This window comes from Silurus aristotelis, assembly GCF_946808225.1.
Source record: "Silurus aristotelis genome assembly, chromosome: 7".
Lineage (NCBI taxonomy): Eukaryota > Metazoa > Chordata > Actinopteri > Siluriformes > Siluridae > Silurus > Silurus aristotelis.
The window spans coordinates 32,067,331-32,089,637 of NC_139580.1; the positions used below are offsets into that span (position 1 = coordinate 32,067,331).

The 22,307-nt window shown below is 40.9% G+C and overlaps 3 protein-coding genes and 2 long non-coding RNA genes across 5 annotated transcripts in view; 4 read left to right on the forward strand and 1 right to left on the reverse strand.

Annotated features, from left to right (window-relative positions):
• The first annotated feature begins 1,334 nt into the window (after positions 1-1,334).
• LOC310728780 lies at positions 1,335-2,738 on the forward strand. Its single transcript, XR_014534343.1, has 2 exons — positions 1,335-1,866; positions 2,371-2,738. It is a non-coding gene; the product is annotated as an uncharacterized lncRNA (long non-coding RNA).
• Positions 2,739-3,560: 822 nt separating this feature from the next.
• Positions 3,561-12,865, forward strand: LOC310728775 (ferritin, heavy subunit). The gene is made up of 6 exons (XM_083546576.1): positions 3,561-3,777; positions 5,158-5,263; positions 5,542-5,688; positions 6,010-6,135; positions 6,624-6,872; positions 12,472-12,865. The coding sequence occupies exons 2-5, from the start codon at positions 5,162-5,164 to the stop codon at positions 6,780-6,782; spliced, it is 534 nt and encodes a 177-aa protein (XP_083402702.1). The 5' UTR covers positions 3,561-3,777; positions 5,158-5,161; the 3' UTR covers positions 6,783-6,872; positions 12,472-12,865.
• Positions 12,866-14,112: 1,247 nt separating this feature from the next.
• On the forward strand, positions 14,113-15,516 carry LOC310728779. Its single transcript, XR_014534342.1, has 2 exons — positions 14,113-14,644; positions 15,149-15,516. It is a non-coding gene; the product is annotated as an uncharacterized lncRNA (long non-coding RNA).
• Positions 15,517-16,297: 781 nt separating this feature from the next.
• On the forward strand, positions 16,298-19,677 carry LOC310728774 (ferritin, heavy subunit). The gene is made up of 5 exons (XM_083546575.1): positions 16,298-16,555; positions 17,958-18,063; positions 18,342-18,488; positions 18,810-18,935; positions 19,314-19,677. The coding sequence occupies exons 2-5, from the start codon at positions 17,962-17,964 to the stop codon at positions 19,470-19,472; spliced, it is 534 nt and encodes a 177-aa protein (XP_083402701.1). The 5' UTR covers positions 16,298-16,555; positions 17,958-17,961; the 3' UTR covers positions 19,473-19,677.
• Positions 19,678-21,343: 1,666 nt separating this feature from the next.
• Positions 21,344-22,307, reverse strand: part of LOC310728777 (large ribosomal subunit protein P2-like) — a 2,355-nt gene continuing 1,391 nt past the window's right edge. Inside the window, exons 3-5 of the mRNA XM_083546578.1 lie at positions 21,989-22,037; positions 21,596-21,688; positions 21,344-21,469 (exon numbers count right to left, since the gene is read on the reverse strand). Coding sequence (XP_083402704.1) covers positions 21,387-21,469; positions 21,596-21,688; positions 21,989-22,037 — 225 coding nt within the window. The 3' untranslated portion in view covers positions 21,344-21,386. The remainder of the gene's footprint in view (positions 21,470-21,595; positions 21,689-21,988; positions 22,038-22,307) is intronic.

The window sequence follows — 22,307 nt, forward strand, 5'->3', positions numbered from 1 at the left end:
TAAAATATTTCGTTAGTAAAAAAAACTCCACCGATAAATAAAATGTAATCAGTAAACAGGTTTTACTGATGCGCCAAGTTTAAAATCAGCACCAAAATCCGCCATGATTCACATTTATCCCTTTTATCCCTCTGGGGTCGACAAACACGCCGGTGTGTTTTGTGGCATTTTTTCCTCAGAACAAACTTAAATTACTGTTGATTACTTTTTTGATCAAACAGATTAAAGCAACACATCTTACAATCTATAAAGGATCTACTTTTATACACACACACTGTGCTTTTGTGCTGTGATCACAAATGCTGAGCTCATAAAACTAGGAGCTACTGACCATATAGACTGTATAAGACTGCAGAAAGAACATTACTTATAATCTTATACTCCAGTACTCATGTTAGTTCTCTCTCTCCAGTGTTCTGTATTGTTGAAAGATTTATGATCAAACTCTTGATGTCACCCATATGAGGATGGGTTCCCCTTTGAGTCTGGTTCCTCTCAAGGTTTCTTCCTCGTTACATCTAAGGGAGTTTTTTCTTGCCACTGTCGCCACGGCTGCTCATCAGGGATAAACACACACCATCACCTTCACTGTTGTTTTCTGTAAAGCTGCTTTGAGACAATGTCTGTTGTGAAAAGCGCAATAGAAATAAACTTGACTTGACTTGATTTGACTTTTGTAACAGACAGGTGGCGCTCTCTGTCTCCTCTCTCTCTTCTCACAGACAGATACATAAAACAACCTGAATCTCAGTAAAATCTTACCTTAGACATCAGAAATATATAAATATAAAGCTCGAAATTTCTACTTTTAAATAAACCAACTGAAAACAAAACTTGTAATCCGTATAAAAGCTTTAAAAAAGGTGCAGTGCCTCCGGTATCACCTCATTAACCGTCCGTGTGGAAACATAGCAAAGGTTCCGTTTGGTGTCCTTCATTTAAAACATCATTACTTTAAAACATTTACAAGAATATTTTGTCTTTGTGCTCTATGTTAAATATTAATAATAAATATACAAAAAGCATCCATATTTGTCCATGCCCATGTTGAATAAAGTATTATTATTAATTTAAGATTAGGAACAGATAAAAATGTGTGATTAAGTTACAGCGTGACACTAAAACAGGTAGAATAATGACTATTTTTTATTTAAGTACATGTTAAAGCCCAAACTTCTTTACTTTAACTCGAGTAAAACATGAGTATCTGCACTTATGCTGAAGTAAAGTATGTGTGTACCTCTGGATTACCCTAACTCTAACCCTATATATACTATATATATATATATATATATATATATATATATATATATATATATATATATATATATATATATATATTTAGTATCTCACAAAAGTGAGTGCACCCCTCACTCCTCTTCTCACAGGACAAAAGTGTAGAAATGAAACATGGATATATTTTAGAGTGTCAGTGTGCAGTTTGTGTATCAGTACTGATTTACGGTCCTCTGAAAATAACAAACAGACATTATTGTCTAAATAACTGTAACTAAAGTGAGTCCACCCTCAGTGAACGTGTCAGAACTGTGTCCAAAATGTGAATATTGTGTGGAGCACATTGATATCCAGCACTGCTTTAATCCTCCTGGGTGTTAGGAGGAGCTGCACAGATGGTTGCTGGGATCTTCTTCCACTCCTCCATGATGACATCACGGAGCTGCTGGATGATAAACACATCTTGCTTCTCCACCTTTCGCTTGATAATCCGCACAGGTGCTCAATAGGAAACAAACTTGGCCACTCCTTCACCTTCAGCTTCACCTTCAGTTTCAGCTCCTCAGCAACGCAGTTGTCATCTTAACGGTGTGTTTGGGGTTTCGTGTTGGAAACGGTGTGTGGCGTATGGTCTGAGCACTGATGAGCTTTCTCTTCTGCAACCTCTAAATCATTGCTGCAGCACGCATGCGTCTGTTTTCTTGAAGCAGCTTCTTCACCTGACGCACAGCATGAGGACTCGACTTCTTTGATGGACCCTTGTGAGGTCTGTTCCCAGAGGAACCCATGTTGGAGACCCTCTGTGTGACCCTGAACACTGTACTGTAACTCAGTTTTAGGGTGATACTGATCTTCTGACAGCCTCTTCATCTTTAATTCTCAGAGACTCTTTACCATGAGGTCCATGTAGAACATCCAGTGGTCAGTATGAGAGAAATGGACTCAAAACACCACATTTTATCTGCTCAAATACAAGATACACACATTTGTATGGTCCTGTCCAGCAGACAAACACATGAACATGATGAATCTGACATGTGATTTGCACGTTTACACCACGTACAGATGTTCACGTACTGTATGTATATGCACTCTGTGAGTGATATAACTACGAGTTGTGTTATTATGGTACAGGGATTCACATCACACACTGTTATTAGATCCAGACCTCTAATTGACTGTAAGTTAATGGAGGTTTTGGATTGTTGTCATACAGTCTAGACGTTCCAGTGAGACAAAACCCAAACCCTGGTATTGACTTTTTTTAAATGCTGATCTAAAACCCACAGTCTGAACAACATTCTGCTGCTTTATAAACACTAAAGATGATTAGTGTGATTTCTGCTCAAAAACAATCAATATCACTATTCTTTTATTAAAACTTTTATTTCTCTGTGAAGAGGCTCCCAATGAAACACCTACAGATATTTGTTCAAATATATTTTCTTGATTGTTTAATGAAGAAAACACCATGAACTGTAACAGTAAAGCAATAAGACGGACTTATTTATTGTGTGTTTATATATCATTATCAGTGACACAAAACCAGATGAAAATAATGTTCATAAATTAGTCGCAAAAATGAGTTGGGACAAAAAAAAAAAAAATTCTGTCACTTATAATCTTTTCTTTTGATTGTTATCACTGCTGTTTAAGAGAATACACGTCACAGATGCAATTTATACAAAATATATAAATATTCTGAATTGATTAAACTGTTGTTTCTGCTTGTATTGATTTACATGGTGTTTTATTCTTATATCTACAAACAATAAACACCTTGTTGTTAATGAACCCTGAACCCTGAAGTCATCAGTGGATATGAGATGAAGTTCATGTATTTCTGCAGTCATTTAGTCATTATTCACTTCTCTGTGATTCATTCAGTCGTAAATAAGTTGTGTAATTATAGTTGCACAAGTCACATCGCTTTGCTCAATAGAGGTGTGACAATCACGTTATTAACGTGTGTGTGTGTGTGTGTGTGTGTGTGTGTGTTTGTGTGTGTTGGGTGACAACATTTCCCTCAGGACTGCAACACTAAAATGTGTTAAAATAATAATAAAATACAAATCTGAGTACATTATAAACAGTGTTGGTGATATTAGATTAGATATTAGATTAGATATTTTTATTTATAGCTTTTCTGTGTATCTTTAAAATTAACAGTCGTTTTCTAACATTTCCCGCTAACGACGTTGCAGAACTCCACCCTGCGTCATGAAGTCATAAAGATATGCACTCTGAGCCCGTCTCTGATTGGATATAAAGCCGGTCTGTCCCCCTTTATGAATATTCATGAGCAACGATAACAAAATCCGCTGCTCAGGCGCTCGACGGTAATCTGATCATCGCTCACGGACAGAGAGAAGGTTCTCCGCTTCAACAGTGCTTGAACGGCAACCTCAGCTTCTGTCTTTCGCAATCACTTCTTTAATTCCGACTCTCTAATCAACACAGAAAATCTCTTACATCGCTGAAAAAGACGCTTAAATTACCGCTTTTTAAGATTTCCAGCAAAACTAAACTACACCAGCGAAGGTAAGAGTGTGTGTGTGTGTGTGTGTGTGTGTGTGTGTGTGTGTGTGTGTGTGTGTGTTTTCCTGTAATTATTGTTAAACTCGGGATTAAACACTGCGCCATGTTTATTCCGGTAAATCCTCCTTCAATGGCGGTCACGTAGCTGTTTTCTGATTGGCTGGTGAATGGGGGCGGGCTCAATAACCACCAATCGTTTGTTTGTTTTTTTTTGTTTTTTTTATAAATACGTTTAGAAGATAAGCGAGGCTGCGCGCGCTCATGATGACGTAACAAAAATAAAATAAAGCCGTTTTTATTTCCGTGTGGCGGAAAATCTGCAGGTTTTAACCAGGAAGTGATCAGTGTATAATCAAATCTGGAATTAAAGGCAGATTTGGAGCGTTAAATAAAGTCAGGGCCGGGATGCGGGTGTGTTGTGTGCCATGTCCTGCTCACGTGACTGTGATGCAGGTGAAGACCTCCTGTCCTGCCTGTAGCTCGGGTTACAGTGGACTTTGATCTGATCTGAGAAACCTGAACTGAAGCCCAGTGATCTCTGAGGAACCCGTGTGTGTGTGTGTGTGTGTGTGTGTGTGTGTGTGTGTGTGTGTGTGTGTTTCTCTCATGACCGTGTCCCTTATCACAAAAAAAAACACAGAATTGCTGAGTCATGGTGAAGAGCAGAAAAACACCCTCATAAACCTCCTGTTAATGATCACATCCTCATCCTCAGTCAGGTGTGTAGGACCTGAACTTCACCCTCAACAAACCTGCACGTCTGTTCATCATCAGCATGTGAACTTTAATTGGGCAAAATATTTCAATTTAAATATTACACGTCTCTGACTGATGATGCAGCGGCGCTTTAATGTGTCCAGCGTCGTCCTTGTTTCTCCGCTCCGTCTGGACCGGTCTCTGTTTCTCCTGCCTCTGGTTTCTCATTAATGCCATGCTGAAAATAAACTTGTTTATTAGGAGATTGAATAAAATCAAGGTGTTTGTTTGTGGTGGTTTTTCCTGTTAAAACTCCACTGGCACAGAAAGAGCAGATCTGACCAGGTCACACTTCTGCTTCTAACACTGAGAAAACTTACAAACTATAATCATTACTTTCCCTGGAGCTCGACTGTGTTTACCTTCACCACACAGTAGCATAGCCAGTTACACTAACAGGTGTGCTGTAGAAATTCTGACCAGATGTTCTGATCTCACACTCTGGGATCATTGTGTTGATTATTTATTATAGCTTTAAAATGGAATAAAAATGTAATATTTACATAGAATTTCTAAAATATATTGTATTTTGTGGACAAATTACTTATTTTGAGTTGAACTGTGTGTGTGTGTGTGTGTGTGTGTGTGTGTGTGTGTGTGTGTGTGTGTGTGTGTGTGTGTTGACAGCAACATGAGCTCTCAGGTGAGACAAAATTTCCACCAGGACTGTGAAGCCGCCATCAACCGGCAGATCAACCTGGAGCTGTACGCCTCCTACGTCTACCTGTCCATGGTGAGAGTCCGCAGTCGATCGCCGAGTTCTCACTGAGACACTGATATAAAGTTTCAGTTGTGTAAGAGGAAACTGCAGGTGTGAAGGAGGAAGTGTGGAAACACTGAAATGTAGCATTAAATAAATGAATGAGAGGAAGTGTGTATTTATTAAATGTTAATCTGTTCAAAGGAGGAAATAAAAGATTTATTAGTCATGAAGTGATGCATAATGGGAAAGTGCTCAGGTTCCATTTTTTTTATCTCCACCAAAGTCTTTTTGTGTCTACATTTTTACAGTCGTATTACTTCGACCGAGACGATCAGGCTCTGCACAACTTCGCCAAGTTCTTCCGCAAGCAGTCTCACGAGGAGCGTGAACATGCTGAGAAACTGATGAAACTCCAGAACCAGAGGGGAGGAAGAATTTTCCTGCAGGACATCAAAGTATGTACAAAAAAAATAATATATATATATAAGTATTCATGTGTTCTTGTTTGCATAATTATTGAGTTAAAATGGTCTGGTGGAGAAGCAGAACATTTATTTAGCATAATGAATTAGTGAATAAACTAAAGTTCTGCTGAATCTTCTGGCACTGAAGAACAGGGGTCTGTCAGGGAGGGACTGGAATTGAAGAGCAGATAGTGGTAGCACTTTGTCTGGGTGGAGCTCTTATCAGTCAGTGAAGCTCCAAGCTGCTTGAACCGTCCAGCAGTGAGGACGATGATGACGCAGTCCAGTGATCCACGTTTTTGTATTTGACAGAAACCGGAGCGTGATGAGTGGGGCAGTGGTGTGGAGGCTCTGGAGTGCTCACTGCAGCTGGAGAAGAGTGTCAACCAGTCCCTACTGGACCTGCACAAGCTGGCCACCGACCGCAACGACCCTCATGTAAGTGACAACCCAAACCATCCCCCCCACCCCCCACCCCCACATTTATATAAAAAATCATCGGTCAGCTTTCTGAGCCAAACTGTAAAACGGTGGCGTTCCCTCCCACTGGAGGCGTTCCTTTTACACTTTATGCAGTGCAAATGTATGTGATTTGAGACATAATGTTGTTTGTAGTAAACATTGGTCTGTGTGCTGAAATGATGTAAGAGAAAAAGAAAGTTTTGGCCGAGGTTGCTGTGTTGAGGAGGATCACTTCCTGTGTAAAGGTAGAACATGCAGCTCTTCAGCTCGTTCGACTTGTTTCTGGAGCTTATCTACTCTGAACAGAGGGAAACTGCAGTGTTGCGTTTCTCAGTATAATCTGACTGAAGTCAGTTGGTTTGAGGAAGCTCTGTGTTGGACATCGCACGAGTCACATGACTTATTTGTGTCCTGGTTAAAGAGTTCTCTGTACCATTAACCTGTTTGTATTTATTTATTTTCAGATGTGTGACTTTGTTGAGTCTCACTACCTGGAAGAACAGGTGAAGTCCATAAAGGAGCTCGCTGATTGGGTCACTAACCTGCGGCGTATGGGGGCTCCTCAGAACGGCTTGGCTGAATATCTGTTTGATAAACACACACTGGGCAGCGAGAGCAGCTAAATCCTCTACACAACACCTTCACTGACCTACATGTGCTTTAACTCTAATAAACTCATTTCTAATGACCAATGACAGATATAATCCAGTGAGGTAAACACGGACTAAACAAGACAGGGCTGTCAGATCTCCGAGCTCCTGAATCTCAGCTTCACCTGGACTTTACAGTTCACCTGCTGCTGTGATTGGAAGGGAAGTGGGCGTGGCTTTTGTTCACTGGAATGCAGTGAAGAGCTAAACTGGAGTCTCAGGATTTCACCTGCACACAAATACACACCACATACAAATACAATACAACCCAGAAACACTGCGGGTTGTAACACATTTAAAATAAGTCATATATGTTTAAGATTTACAACCTACACAGGAATATAATTAAATATAAAGTGCTACTTTTAATGAAGTATTTTGTGGGGAACGGACACATCTTATATTCGGCCAAACGATGGCAGTAAAGTCCCATCCAGAACAACATATAACACTAAACATGTTATGTATTATTATTCCTTTTATTTACATAAATATGATCTGTAAGACCAATATCTTCAATTCATTTCAATTCATGTTTATTTGTATTGCACATTTTATATTGAACATTGTCACAGAGCAGCTTTACACTGATCATGTGGTGATAAAAATGAATAAGTTGTTTATAAGTGTAAGTTTGTCCCTGATGAACAAGTCGGTGGAGACTGTGGTGAAGGAAAAACTCCCCTTGAGAGGAACCAGACTCAAGAGGGAACCTCATCCTCATCTGGGTGCCACCGAATGTCTATTTATTACAGATAAATGATGTTGAGGTGCAGTGATGGAGATCAGAGCAAACTGTAGTCCTGAGTCAGTGTAGGAGACTGTTGATATTAACTACAGTCCAAATCCTCAAAGCTCCTGTTCTTACTCCAGAATTTCATAGAACCACCCAAGGCGTTGATGAGAGTTAGAGAGAGAGAGAGAGGGTGACAGGAAGAGAAGAGAAGAGAAGGATATGGATGATTAAGTCTCCTTATTGTTGTATGAAAGTTAATGTCGCTGTGCAGTTTGGACTCTGGTAAGATTCACTCTGGCAGCAGAACTAAAAGGATCTCTGGGATACGAGACATCACCACACCACCATCAACAAACCTGAGTGAACGTGTGAATGTGAGGAGACGACAGCATCCAAATATCCAAGTTCACCAAACACTTCATATCCATGTTCCCTCCAGATCTGCTCCTTTACCTCACAAACACCTACTGACTAAAGACTCCACTAAATAAATGTGTTCAGCCTCGACTTGAACACTGAGACTGTGTCTGAGTCCCGAACACTGATTGGAGGCTGTTCCATAACTGTGGGGTTTATAAGAGAAACATCTGCCCCCTGCTGGAGTCTTCATTATTGGAGGTACCAACAAATAGCCTGCACCTTTTGATCGAAGTAGGCGTGGAGGATCATCCTGGTACAGAAGTTCACTCAGATGCTGCGGTGTGAGAGCGTTAAGTGCTTTATACGTCAGTAGTAGTATTTTATAATCAGTGTGAGATGTAATTGGGAGCAGTGTAGATGATTAAAACAGGGCTGATGTGATCATATTTTCTAGATCTAGTGAGGACTCTTGCTGCTGCATTCTGAACTAACTGAAGCTTATTTCTGCACTTACTCCAACACCCAGACAGTAAAGCGTTACAGTAGTCTAATCTAGATGTTACAAAAACATCAACTAGTTTTTCTGCATCCTGTAACGACATCATATTTCTAATTTTAGCAATATTTCTAAGGTGAAAGAAGGAGATCCTGGTGATATTATTCACGTGAGCCTCAAAGGAAAGACTCGGGTCAATAATCACAACAAGGTCTTTGACTGCTGTCACACTGAGACAGAAACACCATCCAGAGATGCTACAGAATCAGAAAGTTTACTTCTAGCTGCATGCGGTCCTAGTACAAGTTCTTCTGTCTCAATCAGAGTTGAACAGAAGAAAGTTATCAAGCATCCACTGTCTAATGTCCTTTACACACTTCTCAACATTGTCTTAGTCTTGCTCATGATCTTCTTAGATAACTATTACATGGCAGCTTTCTGTATCCTGAGCCTTTAAAAACACACTGTAATCAAATGTGCAGTTCAATAAATGTATTGTTTTCTGTACACTCACATTACTGAATTCATGTCAAATGACATTTTATGCTTTTATTAAATTATATTATTTGTTATTTGTACAACCCAGCCATTAGGGGGGCACAAGCCAGTGCACTCTTAGTGCCGGTCCCAAGCCCGGGTAAATGGGGAGGGTTGCGTTAGGAAGGGCATCCAGCATAAAACGTGCCAAATCAAATATGCGGATCACAAATGAGAATTTCATAGCGGATCGGTCGAGGCCCGGGTTAACAACGACCACCACAGGTATCGTTAGCTGACAGGGTACCGGTGGAAATTGGGCTACTGTTGGCCGAAGGAGGAGAAGGAGAGGAGGAAGACGTCTACAGAGACGGCAGGAAAAGGAGCAGTGTAGGAGAGTAGAGGTTCGGGTTGGTACTTTAAATGTTGGTACTATGACGGGTAAAGGGAGAGAGATAGCTGATATGATGGAGAGGAGAAAGGTAGATGTGTTGTGTGTTCAGGAGACCAAGTGGAAAGGGAGTAAGGCCAGGAACATTGGAGGTGGGTTTAAACTGTTTTATCATGGTGTGGATGGGAAGAGAAATGGTGTAGGAGTGATTCTGAAGAAAGAGTACAGTAAGAGTGTAGTGGAGGTGAAGAGAGATTCTGATAGGGTGATGATCGTGAAGGTGGAAGTTGAAGGGATGATGATAAATGTCATCAGTGCCTATGCTCCACAAGTTGGCTGTGAGATGGAGGAGAAGGAAAGATTCTGGAGTGAATTAGATGAAGTGGTAGATGGTGTACCTAGGAAAGAACGATTGGTGATTGGGGCAGACTTTAATGGGCATGTAGGTGAAGGGAACAGAGGTGATGAGGAGGTGATGGGTAGGTATGGTTTCAAGGAGAGGAATGTGGAAGGGCAGATGGTGGTAGATTTTGCTAAAAGGATGGAAATGGCAGTGGTGAACACGTATTTTAAGAAGAAAGAGGATCATAGGGTGACGTATAAGAGTGGAGGAAGGTGCACACAGGTGGATTATGTTTTGTGTATGAGATGCAACCTGAAGGAGATTGGAGACTGTAAGGTGTTGGCGGGGGACAGTGTAGCTAGACATCATCGGATGGTGGTCTGTAGGATGGTTTTGGAGGCGAAGAAGAAGAGGAGGAAAGTAAGGATTGAAAGAAGAATAAGATGGTGGAAACTGAAGGAGGAAGAGTGTAGTGTGAGGTGCAGGGAAGAGGTCAGACAGGGGCTCGGTGGTGGTGAAGAGGTGCCGGATGATTGGGCAACTACTGCAGGAGTGATGAGGGAGGCAGCTAGAAAAGTACTTGGTGTGACATCTGGAAATAGAAAGCAAGACAAGGAGACGTGGTGGTGGAATGAGGAAGTGCAGGAGAGCATAAGGAGAAAGAGGTTGGCAAAACAGAAGTGGGATCGACAGAGTGATGAGAAAAGTAGGCAGGAGTACAAGGAGATGCGGCAGCAGGTTAAAAGGGATGTGGCGAAAGCCAAGGAAAAGGCATATGAGGAGCTGTATAAGAGGTTGGACACTAAGGAAGGAGAAAAGGATTTGTACCGATTGGCCAGTCAGAGGGACCGAGCTGGGAAGGATGTACTGCAAGTTAGAGCAATAAAGGATGGAGAGGGAAATGTGTTGACTAATGAGGAGAGTGTGTTGAGAAGATGGAGGGAGTATTTTGAGCAGCTGATGAATGAGGAAAATCAGAAAGAGAGAAGGTTGGAGGATATGGAGTTGGTGAAGCAGGATGTATATAGGATTAGTAAGGAGGAAGTGAGAGCAGCGATTAAGAGGATGAAGAATGGAAAGTTGGTTGGACCAGATGACATACCGGTAGAAGCGTGGAGATGTTTAGGAGAGATGGCAGTGGAGTTTTTAACCAGATTGTTTAACAGGATTCTGGAAGGGGAGAGGATGCCTGAGGAATGGAGAAGGAGTGTGCTGGTACCGATCTTTAAGCATAAGGGAGATGTGCAGACCTGCAGTAACTACAGGGGAATTAAGTTGATCAGTCACACCATGAAGTTATGGGAAAGAGTAGTGGAAGCCAGGCTGAGAGAAGAGGTGACCATCTGTGAGCAACAGTATGGTTTCATTAACCCAGAGCACCACAGATGCCTTATTTGCTTTAGTATTTGTGGATTTAGAGAAAGCGTACGACAGGGTGCCGAGAGAGGAGTTGTGGTATTGTATGAGGAAGTCAGGTGTGTCAGAAAAGTATGTGAGGGTGGTGCAGGACATGTATGAGGACAGTGTGACGGCAGTGAAGTGTGCAGTAGTTACGACAGACTGGTTCAGGGTAAAGGTTGGACTGCATCAAGGATCGGCCCTGAGCCCTTTCCTGTTTGCAGTGGTGATGGACAGGTTGACGGACGAGGTCAGACAGGAGTCTCCCTGGACTATGATGTTTGCAGATGATATTGTGATTTGTGGTGAGAGTAGAGAGCAGGTTGAGAAGAGCCTGGAGAGGTGGAGATATGCGCTTGAGAGAAGGGGAATGAAAGTCAGTAGGAGTAAGACAGAGTACATGTGTGTGAATGAGAGGGAGGGCAGTGGAGTGATGCGGTTGCAGGGAGAAGAGGTGGAGGAGTTTAGGTACCTGGGGTCAACAGTGCAAAGTAATGGAGAGTGTGTTAGGGAAGTAAAGAAAAGAGTGCAGGCAGGGTGGAGTGGGTGGAGAAGAGTGACAGGAGTGATTTGTGATAGTAGGGTATCTGCAAGAATGAAAGGGAAAGTTTATAGGACTGTGGTGAGACCTGCGATGTTGTATGGATTAGAGACAGTGGCATTGAGTAAAAGACAGGAGGTGGAGCTGGAGGTAGCAGAGCTGAAGATGTTGAGATGTTCGTTGGGAGTGACGAGGATGGACAAGATTAGAAATGAGTTTATTAGAGGGACAGCACATGTAGGATGTTTTGGTGACAAGGTGAGGAAGGCGAGATTGAGATGGTTTGGACATGTGCAGAGAAGGGACATGAATTATATTGGTAGGAAAATGCTGAAGATGGAGCCACCAGGTAGGAGGAAAAGAGGAAGGCCAAGGAGGAGGTTCATGGATGTGGTGAGGGAAGACATGCAGGTAGTTGGTGTGAAAGAGGCAGATGTAGAGGACAGGGTGGTATGGAGACGGATGATCCGCTGTGGCGACCCCTAATGGGAGCAGCCGAAAGAAGAAGAAGAAGAAGAAGAAGATTTGTTATTTGTACCTGTTTTGTACACACACACACACACACACACACACACACACACACACACACACACACACACTGTATACACATTATGTTCACTTTCTTCTACAGCCTGCTCTATTCTCACATTTCAACATTTCAGCTGTATTTCCCCTCTAAATGTCCACAACACACTCACATCCTCGAGAACAGTGTGAGTCACAACAGACTGAATTACACCACATCAGCTGAGTTCCAGTCACAGCTGGAATTCCTTCTGTTTCTTCACTCCTACATTTCCTTATTTAATTACACTGCACTACTCTACTGATGTACATGAGTGTAGACACGTACTACTATCACACCTTGTGCTTTAGGACCAAAATCTGAACCGAGAACCTGTTCAGCATGTCATTCTGAGTGCTGATGGGTGAATCTCACACATGACCACGATTCTGCAGTTACTGCTTGTGCATCTGCAGCAGCTGGAAATGGACATGAAACACTTTATATTTACTTTCTATTGAAAGTGGCACACACACCTAAAATGTGTTTTCACCGTGTGTGTGTGTGTGTGTGTGTGTGTGTGTGTGTGTGTGTGTGTGTGTGTGTGTGTGTGTGTGTGTGTGTGTGTGATGGCAGTTTCATAACACTGTTTACTGAGATGAAGTTTATGAATATAGTAGTGATACGAATTGCATTTGCTTATCATTTCAAATGTGTTTGTTAGTAAAATATTTCGTTAGTAAAAAAAACTCCACCGATAAATAAAATGTAATCAGTAAACAGGTTTTACTGATGCGCCAAGTTTAAAATCAGCACCAAAATCCGCCATGATTCACATTTATCCCTTTTATCCCTCTGGGGTCGACAAACACGCCGGTGTGTTTTGTGGCATTTTTTCCTCAGAACGAACTTAAATTACTGTTGATTACTTTTTTGATCAAACAGATTAAAGCAACACATCTTACAATCTATAAAGGATCTACTTTTATACACACACACTGTGCTTTTGTGCTGTGATCACAAATGCTGAGCTCATAAAACTAGGAGCTACTGACCATATAGACTGTATAAGACTGCAGAAAGAACATTACTTATAATCTTATACTCCAGTAATCATGTTAGTTCTCACTCTCCAGTGTTCTGTATTGTTGAAAGATTTATGATCAAACTCTTGATGTCACCCATATGAGGATGGGTTCCCCTTTGAGTCTGGTTCCTCTCAAGGTTTCTTCCTCATAACATCTAAGGAAGTTTTTCCTTGCCACAGTCTCCACGGCTGCTCATCAGGGATAAACACACACCATTCACCTTCACTGTTGTATCTGTAAAGCTGCTTTGAGACAATGTCTGTTGTGAAAAGCGCTATACAAATAAACTTGACTTGACTTGATTTGACTTTTGTAACAGACAGGTGGCGCTCTCTGTCTCCTCTCTCTCTTCTCACAGACAGATACATAAAACAACCTGAATCTCAGTAAAATCTTACCTTAGACATCAGAAATATATAAATATAAAGCTCGAAATTTCTACTTTTAAATAAACCAACTGAAAACAAAACTTGTAATCCGTATAAAAGCTTTAAAAAAGGTGCAGTGCCTCCGGTATCACCTCATTAACCGTCCGTGTGGAAACATAGCAAAGGTTCCGTTTGGTGTCCTTCATTTAAAACATCATTACTTTAAAACATTTACAAGAATATTTTGTCTTTGTGCTCTATGTTAAATATTAATAATAAATATACAAAAAGCATCCATATTTGTCCATGCCCATGTTGAATAAAGTATTATTATTAATTTAAGATTAGGAACAGATAAAAATGTGTGATTAAGTTACAGCGTGACACTAAAACAGGTAGAATAATGACTATTTTTTATTTAAGTACATGTTAAAGCCCAAACTTCTTTACTTTAACTCGAGTAAAACATGAGTATCTGCACTTATGCTGAAGTAAAGTATGTGTGTACCTCTGGATTACCCTAACTCTAACCCTATATATACTATATATATATATATATATATATATATATATATATATATATATATATATATATATATATATATATTTAGTATCTCACAAAAGTGAGTGCACCCCTCACTCCTCTTCTCACAGGACAAAAGTGTAGAAATGAAACATGGATATATTTTAGAGTGTCAGTGTGCAGTTTGTGTATCAGTACTGATTTACGGTCCTCTGAAAATAACAAACAGACATTATTGTCTAAATAACTGTAACTAAAGTGAGTCCACCCTCAGTGAACGTGTCAGAACTGTGTCCAAAATGTGAATATTGTGTGGAGCACATTGATATCCAGCACTGCTTTAATCCTCCTGGGTGTTAGGAGGAGCTGCACAGATGGTTGCTGGGATCTTCTTCCACTCCTCCATGATGACATCACGGAGCTGCTGGATGATAAACACATCTTGCTTCTCCACCTTTCGCTTGATAATCCGCACAGGTGCTCAATAGGAAACAAACTTGGCCACTCCTTCACCTTCAGCTTCACCTTCAGTTTCAGCTCCTCAGCAACGCAGTTGTCATCTTAACGGTGTGTTTGGGGTTTCGTGTTGGAAACGGTGTGTGGCGTATGGTCTGAGCACTGATGAGCTTTCTCTTCTGCAACCTCTAAATCATTGCTGCAGCACGCATGCGTCTGTTTTCTTGAAGCAGCTTCTTCACCTGACGCACAGCATGAGGACTCGACTTCTTTGATGGACCCTTGTGAGGTCTGTTCCCAGAGGAACCCATGTTGGAGACCCTCTGTGTGACCCTGAACACTGTACTGTAACTCAGTTTTAGGGTGATACTGATCTTCTGACAGCCTCTTCATCTTTAATTCTCAGAGACTCTTTACCATGAGGTCCATGTAGAACATCCAGTGGTCAGTATGAGAGAAATGGACTCAAAACACCACATTTTATCTGCTCAAATACAAGATACACACATTTGTATGGTCCTGTCCAGCAGACAAACACATGAACATGATGAATCTGACATGTGATTTGCACGTTTACACCACGTACAGATGTTCACGTACTGTATGTATATGCACTCTGTGAGTGATATAACTACGAGTTGTGTTATTATGGTACAGGGATTCACATCACACACTGTTATTAGATCCAGACCTCTAATTGACTGTAAGTTAATGGAGGTTTTGGATTGTTGTCATACAGTCTAGACGTTCCAGTGAGACAAAACCCAAACCCTGGTATTGACTTTTTTTAAATGCTGATCTAAAACCCACAGTCTGAACAACATTCTGCTGCTTTATAAACACTAAAGATGATTAGTGTGATTTCTGCTCAAAAACAATCAATATCACTATTCTTTTATTAAAACTTTTATTTCTCTGTGAAGAGGCTCCCAATGAAACACCTACAGATATTTGTTCAAATATATTTTCTTGATTGTTTAATGAAGAAAACACCATGAACTGTAACAGTAAAGCAATAAGACGGACTTATTTATTGTGTGTTTATATATCATTATCAGTGACACAAAACCAGATGAAAATAATGTTCATAAATTAGTCGCAAAAATGAGTTGGGACAAAAAAAAAAAAAATTCTGTCACTTATAATCTTTTCTTTTGATTGTTATCACTGCTGTTTAAGAGAATACACGTCACAGATGCAATTTATACAAAATATATAAATATTCTGAATTGATTAAACTGTTGTTTCTGCTTGTATTGATTTACATGGTGTTTTATTCTTATATCTACAAACAATAAACACCTTGTTGTTAATGAACCCTGAACCCTGAAGTCATCAGTGGATATGAGATGAAGTTCATGTATTTCTGCAGTCATTTAGTCATTATTCACTTCTCTGTGATTCATTCAGGCGTAAATAAGTTGTGTAATTATAGTTGCACAAGTCACATCGCTTTGCTCAATAGAGGTGTGACAATCACGTTATTAACGTGTGTGTGTGTGTGTGTGTGTGTGTGTGTGTTTGTGTGTGTTGGGTGACAACATTTCCCTCAGGACTGCAACACTAAAATGTGTTAAAATAATAATAAAATACAAATCTGAGTACATTATAAACAGTGTTGGTGATATTAGATTAGATATTAGATTAGATATTTTTATTTATAGCTTTTCTGTGTATCTTTAAAATTAACAGTCGTTTTCTAACATTTCCCGCTAACGACGTTGCAGAACTCCACCCTGCGTCATGAAGTCATAAAGATATGCACTCTGAGCCCGTCTCTGATTGGATATAAAGCCGGTCTGTCCCCCTTTATGAATATTCATGAGCAACGATAACAAAATCCGCTGCTCAGGCGCTCGACGGTAATCTGATCATCGCTCACGGACAGAGAGAAGGTTCTCCGCTTCAACAGTGCTTGAACGGCAACCTCAGCTTCTGTCTTTCGCAATCACTTCTTTAATTCCGACTCTCTAATCAACACAGAAAATCTCTTACATCGCTGAAAAAGACGCTTAAATTACCGCTTTTTAAGATTTCCAGCAAAACTAAACTACACCAGCGAAGGTAAGAGTGTGTGTGTGTGTGTGTGTGTGTGTGTGTGTGTGTGTGTGTGTGTGTGTGTGTGTGTGTGTGTGTGTGTGTGTGTTTTCCTGTAATTATTGTTAAACTCGGGATTAAACACTGCGCCATGTTTATTCCGGTAAATCCTCCTTCAATGGCGGTCACGTAGCTGTTTTCTGATTGGCTGGTGAATGGGGGCGGGCTCTATAACCACCAATCGTTTGTTTGTTTGTTTGTTTTTTTTATAAATACGTTTAGAAGATAAGCGAGGCTGCGCGCGCTCATGATGACGTAACAAAAATAAAATAAAGCCGTTTTTATTTCCGTGTGGCGGAAAATCTGCAGGTTTTAACCCGGAAGTGATCAGTGTATAATCAAATCTGGAATTAAAGGCAGATTTGGAGCGTTAAATAAAGTCAGGGCCGGGATGCGGGTGTGTTGTGTGCCATGTCCTGCTCACGTGACTGTGATGCAGGTGAAGACCTCCTGTCCTGCCTGTAGCTCGGGTTACAGTGTACTTTGATCTGATCTGAGAAACCTGAACTGAAGCCCAGTGATCTCTGAGGAACCCGTGTGTGTGTGTGTGTGTGTGTGTGTGTGTGTGTGTGTGTGTGTGTGTTTCTCTCATGACCGTGTCCCTTATCACAAAAAAAAACACAGAATTGCTGAGTCATGGTGAAGAGCAGAAAAACACCCTCATAAACCTCCTGTTAATGATCACATCCTCATCCTCAGTCAGGTGTGTAGGACCTGAACTTCACCCTCAACAAACCTGCACGTCTGTTCATCATCAGCATGTGAACTTTAATTGGGCAAAATATTTCAATTTAAATATTACACGTCTCTGACTGATGATGCAGCGGCGCTTTAATGTGTCCAGCGTCGTCCTTGTTTCTCCGCTCCGTCTGGACCGGTCTCTGTTTCTCCTGCCTCTGGTTTCTCATTAATGCCATGCTGAAAATAAACTTGTTTATTAGGAGATTGAATAAAATCAAGGTGTTTGTTTGTGGTGGTTTTTCCTGTTAAAACTCCACTGGCACAGAAAGAGCAGATCTGACCAGGTCACACTTCTGCTTCTAACACTGAGAAAACTTACAAACTATAATCATTACTTTCCCTGGAGCTCGACTGTGTTTACCTTCACCACACAGTAGCATAGCCAGTTACACTAACAGGTGTGCTGTAGAAATTCTGACCAGATGTTCTGATCTCACACTCTGGGATCATTGTGTTGATTATTTATTATAGCTTTAAAATGGAATAAAAATGTAATATTTACATAGAATTTCTAAAATATATTGTATTTTGTGGACAAATTACTTATTTTGAGTTGAACTGTGTGTGTGTGTGTGTGTGTGTGTGTGTGTGTGTGTGTGTGTGTGTGTGTGTGTGTGTGTGTTGACAGCAACATGAGCTCTCAGGTGAGACAAAATTTCCACCAGGACTGTGAAGCCGCCATCAACCGGCAGATCAACCTGGAGCTGTACGCCTCCTACGTCTACCTGTCCATGGTGAGAGTCCGCAGTCGATCGCCGAGTTCTCACTGAGACACTGATATAAAGTTTCAGTTGTGTAAGAGGAAACTGCAGGTGTGAAGGAGGAAGTGTGGAAACACTGAAATGTAGCATTAAATAAATGAATGAGAGGAAGTGTGTATTTATTAAATGTTAATCTGTTCAAAGGAGGAAATAAAAGATTTATTAGTCATGAAGTGATGCATAATGGGAAAGTGCTCAGGTTCCATTTTTTTTATCTCCACCAAAGTCTTTTTGTGTCTACATTTTTACAGTCGTATTACTTCGACCGAGACGATCAGGCTCTGCACAACTTCGCCAAGTTCTTCCGCAAGCAGTCTCACGAGGAGCGTGAACATGCTGAGAAACTGATGAAACTCCAGAACCAGAGGGGAGGAAGAATTTTCCTGCAGGACATCAAAGTATGTACAAAAAAAATAATATATATATATAAGTATTCATGTGTTCTTGTTTGCATAATTATTGAGTTAAAATGGTCTGGTGGAGAAGCAGAACATTTATTTAGCATAATGAATTAGTGAATAAACTAAAGTTCTGCTGAATCTTCTGGCACTGAAGAACAGGGGTCTGTCAGGGAGGGACTGGAATTGAAGAGCAGATAGTGGTAGCACTTTGTCTGGGTGGAGCTCTTATCAGTCAGTGAAGCTCCAAGCTGCTTGAACCGTCCAGCAGTGAGGACGATGATGACGCAGTCCAGTGATCCACGTTTTTGTATTTGACAGAAACCGGAGCGTGATGAGTGGGGCAGTGGTGTGGAGGCTCTGGAGTGCTCACTGCAGCTGGAGAAGAGTGTCAACCAGTCCCTACTGGACCTGCACAAGCTGGCCACCGACCGCAACGACCCTCATGTAAGTGACAACCCAAACCATCCCCCCCACCCCCCACCCCCACATTTATATAAAAAATCATCGGTCAGCTTTCTGAGCCAAACTGTAAAATGGCGGCGTTCCCTCCCACTGGTGCTGGCGTTCCCTCCCACTGGTGCTGGCGTTCCCTCCCACTGGTGCTGGCGTTCCCTCCCACTGGTGCTGGCGTTCCCTCCCACTGGAGCTTATCTACTCTGAACAGAGGGAAACTGCAGTGTTGCGTTTCTCAGTATAATCTGACTGAAGTCAGTTGGTTTGAGGAAGCTCTGTGTTGGACATCGCACGAGTCACATGACTTATTTGTGTCCTGGTTAAAGAGTTCTCTGTACCATTAACCTGTTTGTATTTATTTATTTTCAGATGTGTGACTTTGTTGAGTCTCACTACCTGGAAGAACAGGTGAAGTCCATAAAGGAGCTCGCTGATTGGGTCACTAACCTGCGGCGTATGGGGGCTCCTCAGAACGGCTTGGCTGAATATCTGTTTGATAAACACACACTGGGCAGCGAGAGCAGCTAAATCCTCTACACAACACCTTCACTAGACACCGTTCTGCCTCCTACAATTATTACTACACTTCTTTTTACCAGACGGTGGTCCAGTGAAGAGCTCAGAGTTTCTGCTCCACGCTTCAACTCGCTTCGTTCTGCTTCTTAGTCATGTATCTGTAAATGCTGAGTTATTGCTCAACTTCTATTCCAAACAAATAAACAAATTTCATGTACTCTGTGTGTGTGTGTGTGTGTGTGTGTGTGTGTGTCTCGCACACCCATTACTTAAGTAGAAGTACAGATACTCATGTTTTTAAATACTCGGGGGGGAAAAGTTGATCTGATTATACTCTTTTACTCAAGTGTAAGTAAAGAAGTTTTGGACATGTACTTCAGTAAAAAGTAGTTATTACTTCTGCCTGTTTTAGTGTCGCACTGGGAACTAAACCTCACATAATATTAATGATAGATATAGATTGATTAAGATCTCTATTGTCCTGGCATAGTACAGGTACACAGCAACGAAATGCAGTTTGGCATCTACCAGAAGTGCAAAAAGTACAATCGTGCAAATAGTGAAGATAAACATGTCTCATATTTACAGCATGTGAATAAATATAAAGGCTGTAACAGTGCAGAGACGTGTGGACATCATTAAGAAGTACAGATGAGTAAATGTGCAGAAGTGAAATGTTGGGCAGAATGTACAGTAAGAATATAAAGATACATACAGATAAAATAGTGCAGCTGTAATGAGGAGTAAAAACAGGAGGTATTATTATATGGTACATTTCTATCTTTTGTAAATCTACCATATATTAATATTTACTGTTTTTAATACTTTACGCAACATGAAGCATGAAGACACAAATTCTTGTAAATGATTTAAAGTAATAATGATGGTTTTAATGACGTAAATCATCAGGACACCAAACGGAACCTTGGTTATGTTTCCACACGGACAGTTAATGAGGTGACACCGGAGAAACTGCACCTCTTCCAGTGCAGAAGCTTTTCTCATAATCAGACTGATTTCTGGTCTGTAATGGTTTTATGGGATTTATGGTATAAATCATAGCGATTACAGAATCAGAGAATATTTGTATTCGATGTGAATGTGGTTTATGTAAAAGACATGTCGAGTTTTCTACACATATATTTATTGTGTCTGTGAGGTAAATATTCACTGAGATTCAGGTTGTTTTATTGATGTGTTTGTGAAGAGAGATATTTGTACTTTATTACTTCCCACCTCTGGTGTGTGTGTGTGTGTGTGTGTGTGTGTGTGTTAGTTACAGAAGTTTGAGATGAGAGATTTGACAAAGACCTCGTCTCTCTCACACACACACACACACACACACCTCATGATAGTGCAGTAAATGTAAAAGCTGTTCTAGAAGATTCGACTGAACTGTTTGAGGTTGAATAAAAAGTCAGTAGATGTTGAAATTGAAGCTCCTCAGACTGAATTAGAAATGTAGCAATCACTTCTCTAAACTCTTTTATTTCTGGTTTCTTTTCTCTTTTTTGACATTCGTTTAAAAAAATCCACAAATGACTGCGATGTTGAAACTCGTATGGAGTCACATGATTTAAAATGAGAGGAAATAAATAAATCTGTTCCACATCACTGTGTCTCAATTCAGGAAAGTCTCAAAAAAAAGAGAGAAAGAAACCAGACTCTGTCTATCAGAATGTTCCTGATCCTCGTGTTCCTCAGTGGAGTTGGGATGAAGAAATTCAGTGTATTTTTCCACCTTTTCACTGTTAGATGTGGAACTGAAGTGAATTTTACTTTTAGTTGAGATAAAGAGCTGAAGGTCACCTGATAACGTCCATGTAGTTACAAATGATCTTATTGGAGTATTTTGGAATAAAATGGACTTCAGTATTCAGTCACAACTTTTTAACAAACACTTTATTTTGGTTCTGATTACAGGGTTTAGTCGAACAGTCCGAATCCCATGTCGTCATCAGATTCTTCAGACTCTTCTTTCTTCTCCTCCTTCTTCTCCTCCGCTGCGGCTGGAAAAGGACAGAAGGAGAGAACACTGAGCTGCAGAACATCCAGCTTCCTGAACACAACTCTATTTTAACTACAAGATCACTGCTGTGGAGTAGAAAACATCTGGAGCTGTAGGAGACACCAACCTGCAGGAGCTGCAGCTCCTCCAGCAGCAGGAGCACCAGAAGCTGCCACGGCAACAGCACCACCTGCTGGCACACTGGCCAATTTACTGTAACCTGAAAGAAAAACACGGGATTTTATTCAATTCTGGAAAAAAAAACTCTAAATCACTGGAAAACGTTTTAACAGACATTGTTAGCAGCACGAGGGCAGTTTGGGGCAGATGAAGCGCGATTATGTGTAATTAGGTGCTGACAGAGTATCCCCTAGCAAACATCCTGAAATATTAAAGATATATATATTAAATTATTCATTTACCCAAAGAGCACAGCACAGATATCATCCACACCACCTGAGACTTTATGATCTATATAACTAGAAAGTGTTGTGTTGATAGTGTTGGAGGTGAGACTCACCCTGAGCGATCACATCCTCAACTGATTTGCCACTAAGTTCTGACACGACCTGTTACACACAACAATCACAGATCAGATCAGATCAGATAACAGACACCACAAAGCGTGAAGAGCCCCGAACACACGTGTACTTCTGAACCCGTCTCATATACACACAGCTCCAGTAGTGAACTGAAAGTATAGCAGGACTTACGTTTACACACACGTGACACACGTTTACATTTAAGATTCAGTGCAGTGTTTATGAGACTTTAATGTAATACAGTGTGTTCATGGTGCCGCGCTTCAGAATGACTGTGTGGCGTGTGCACATCAGCCT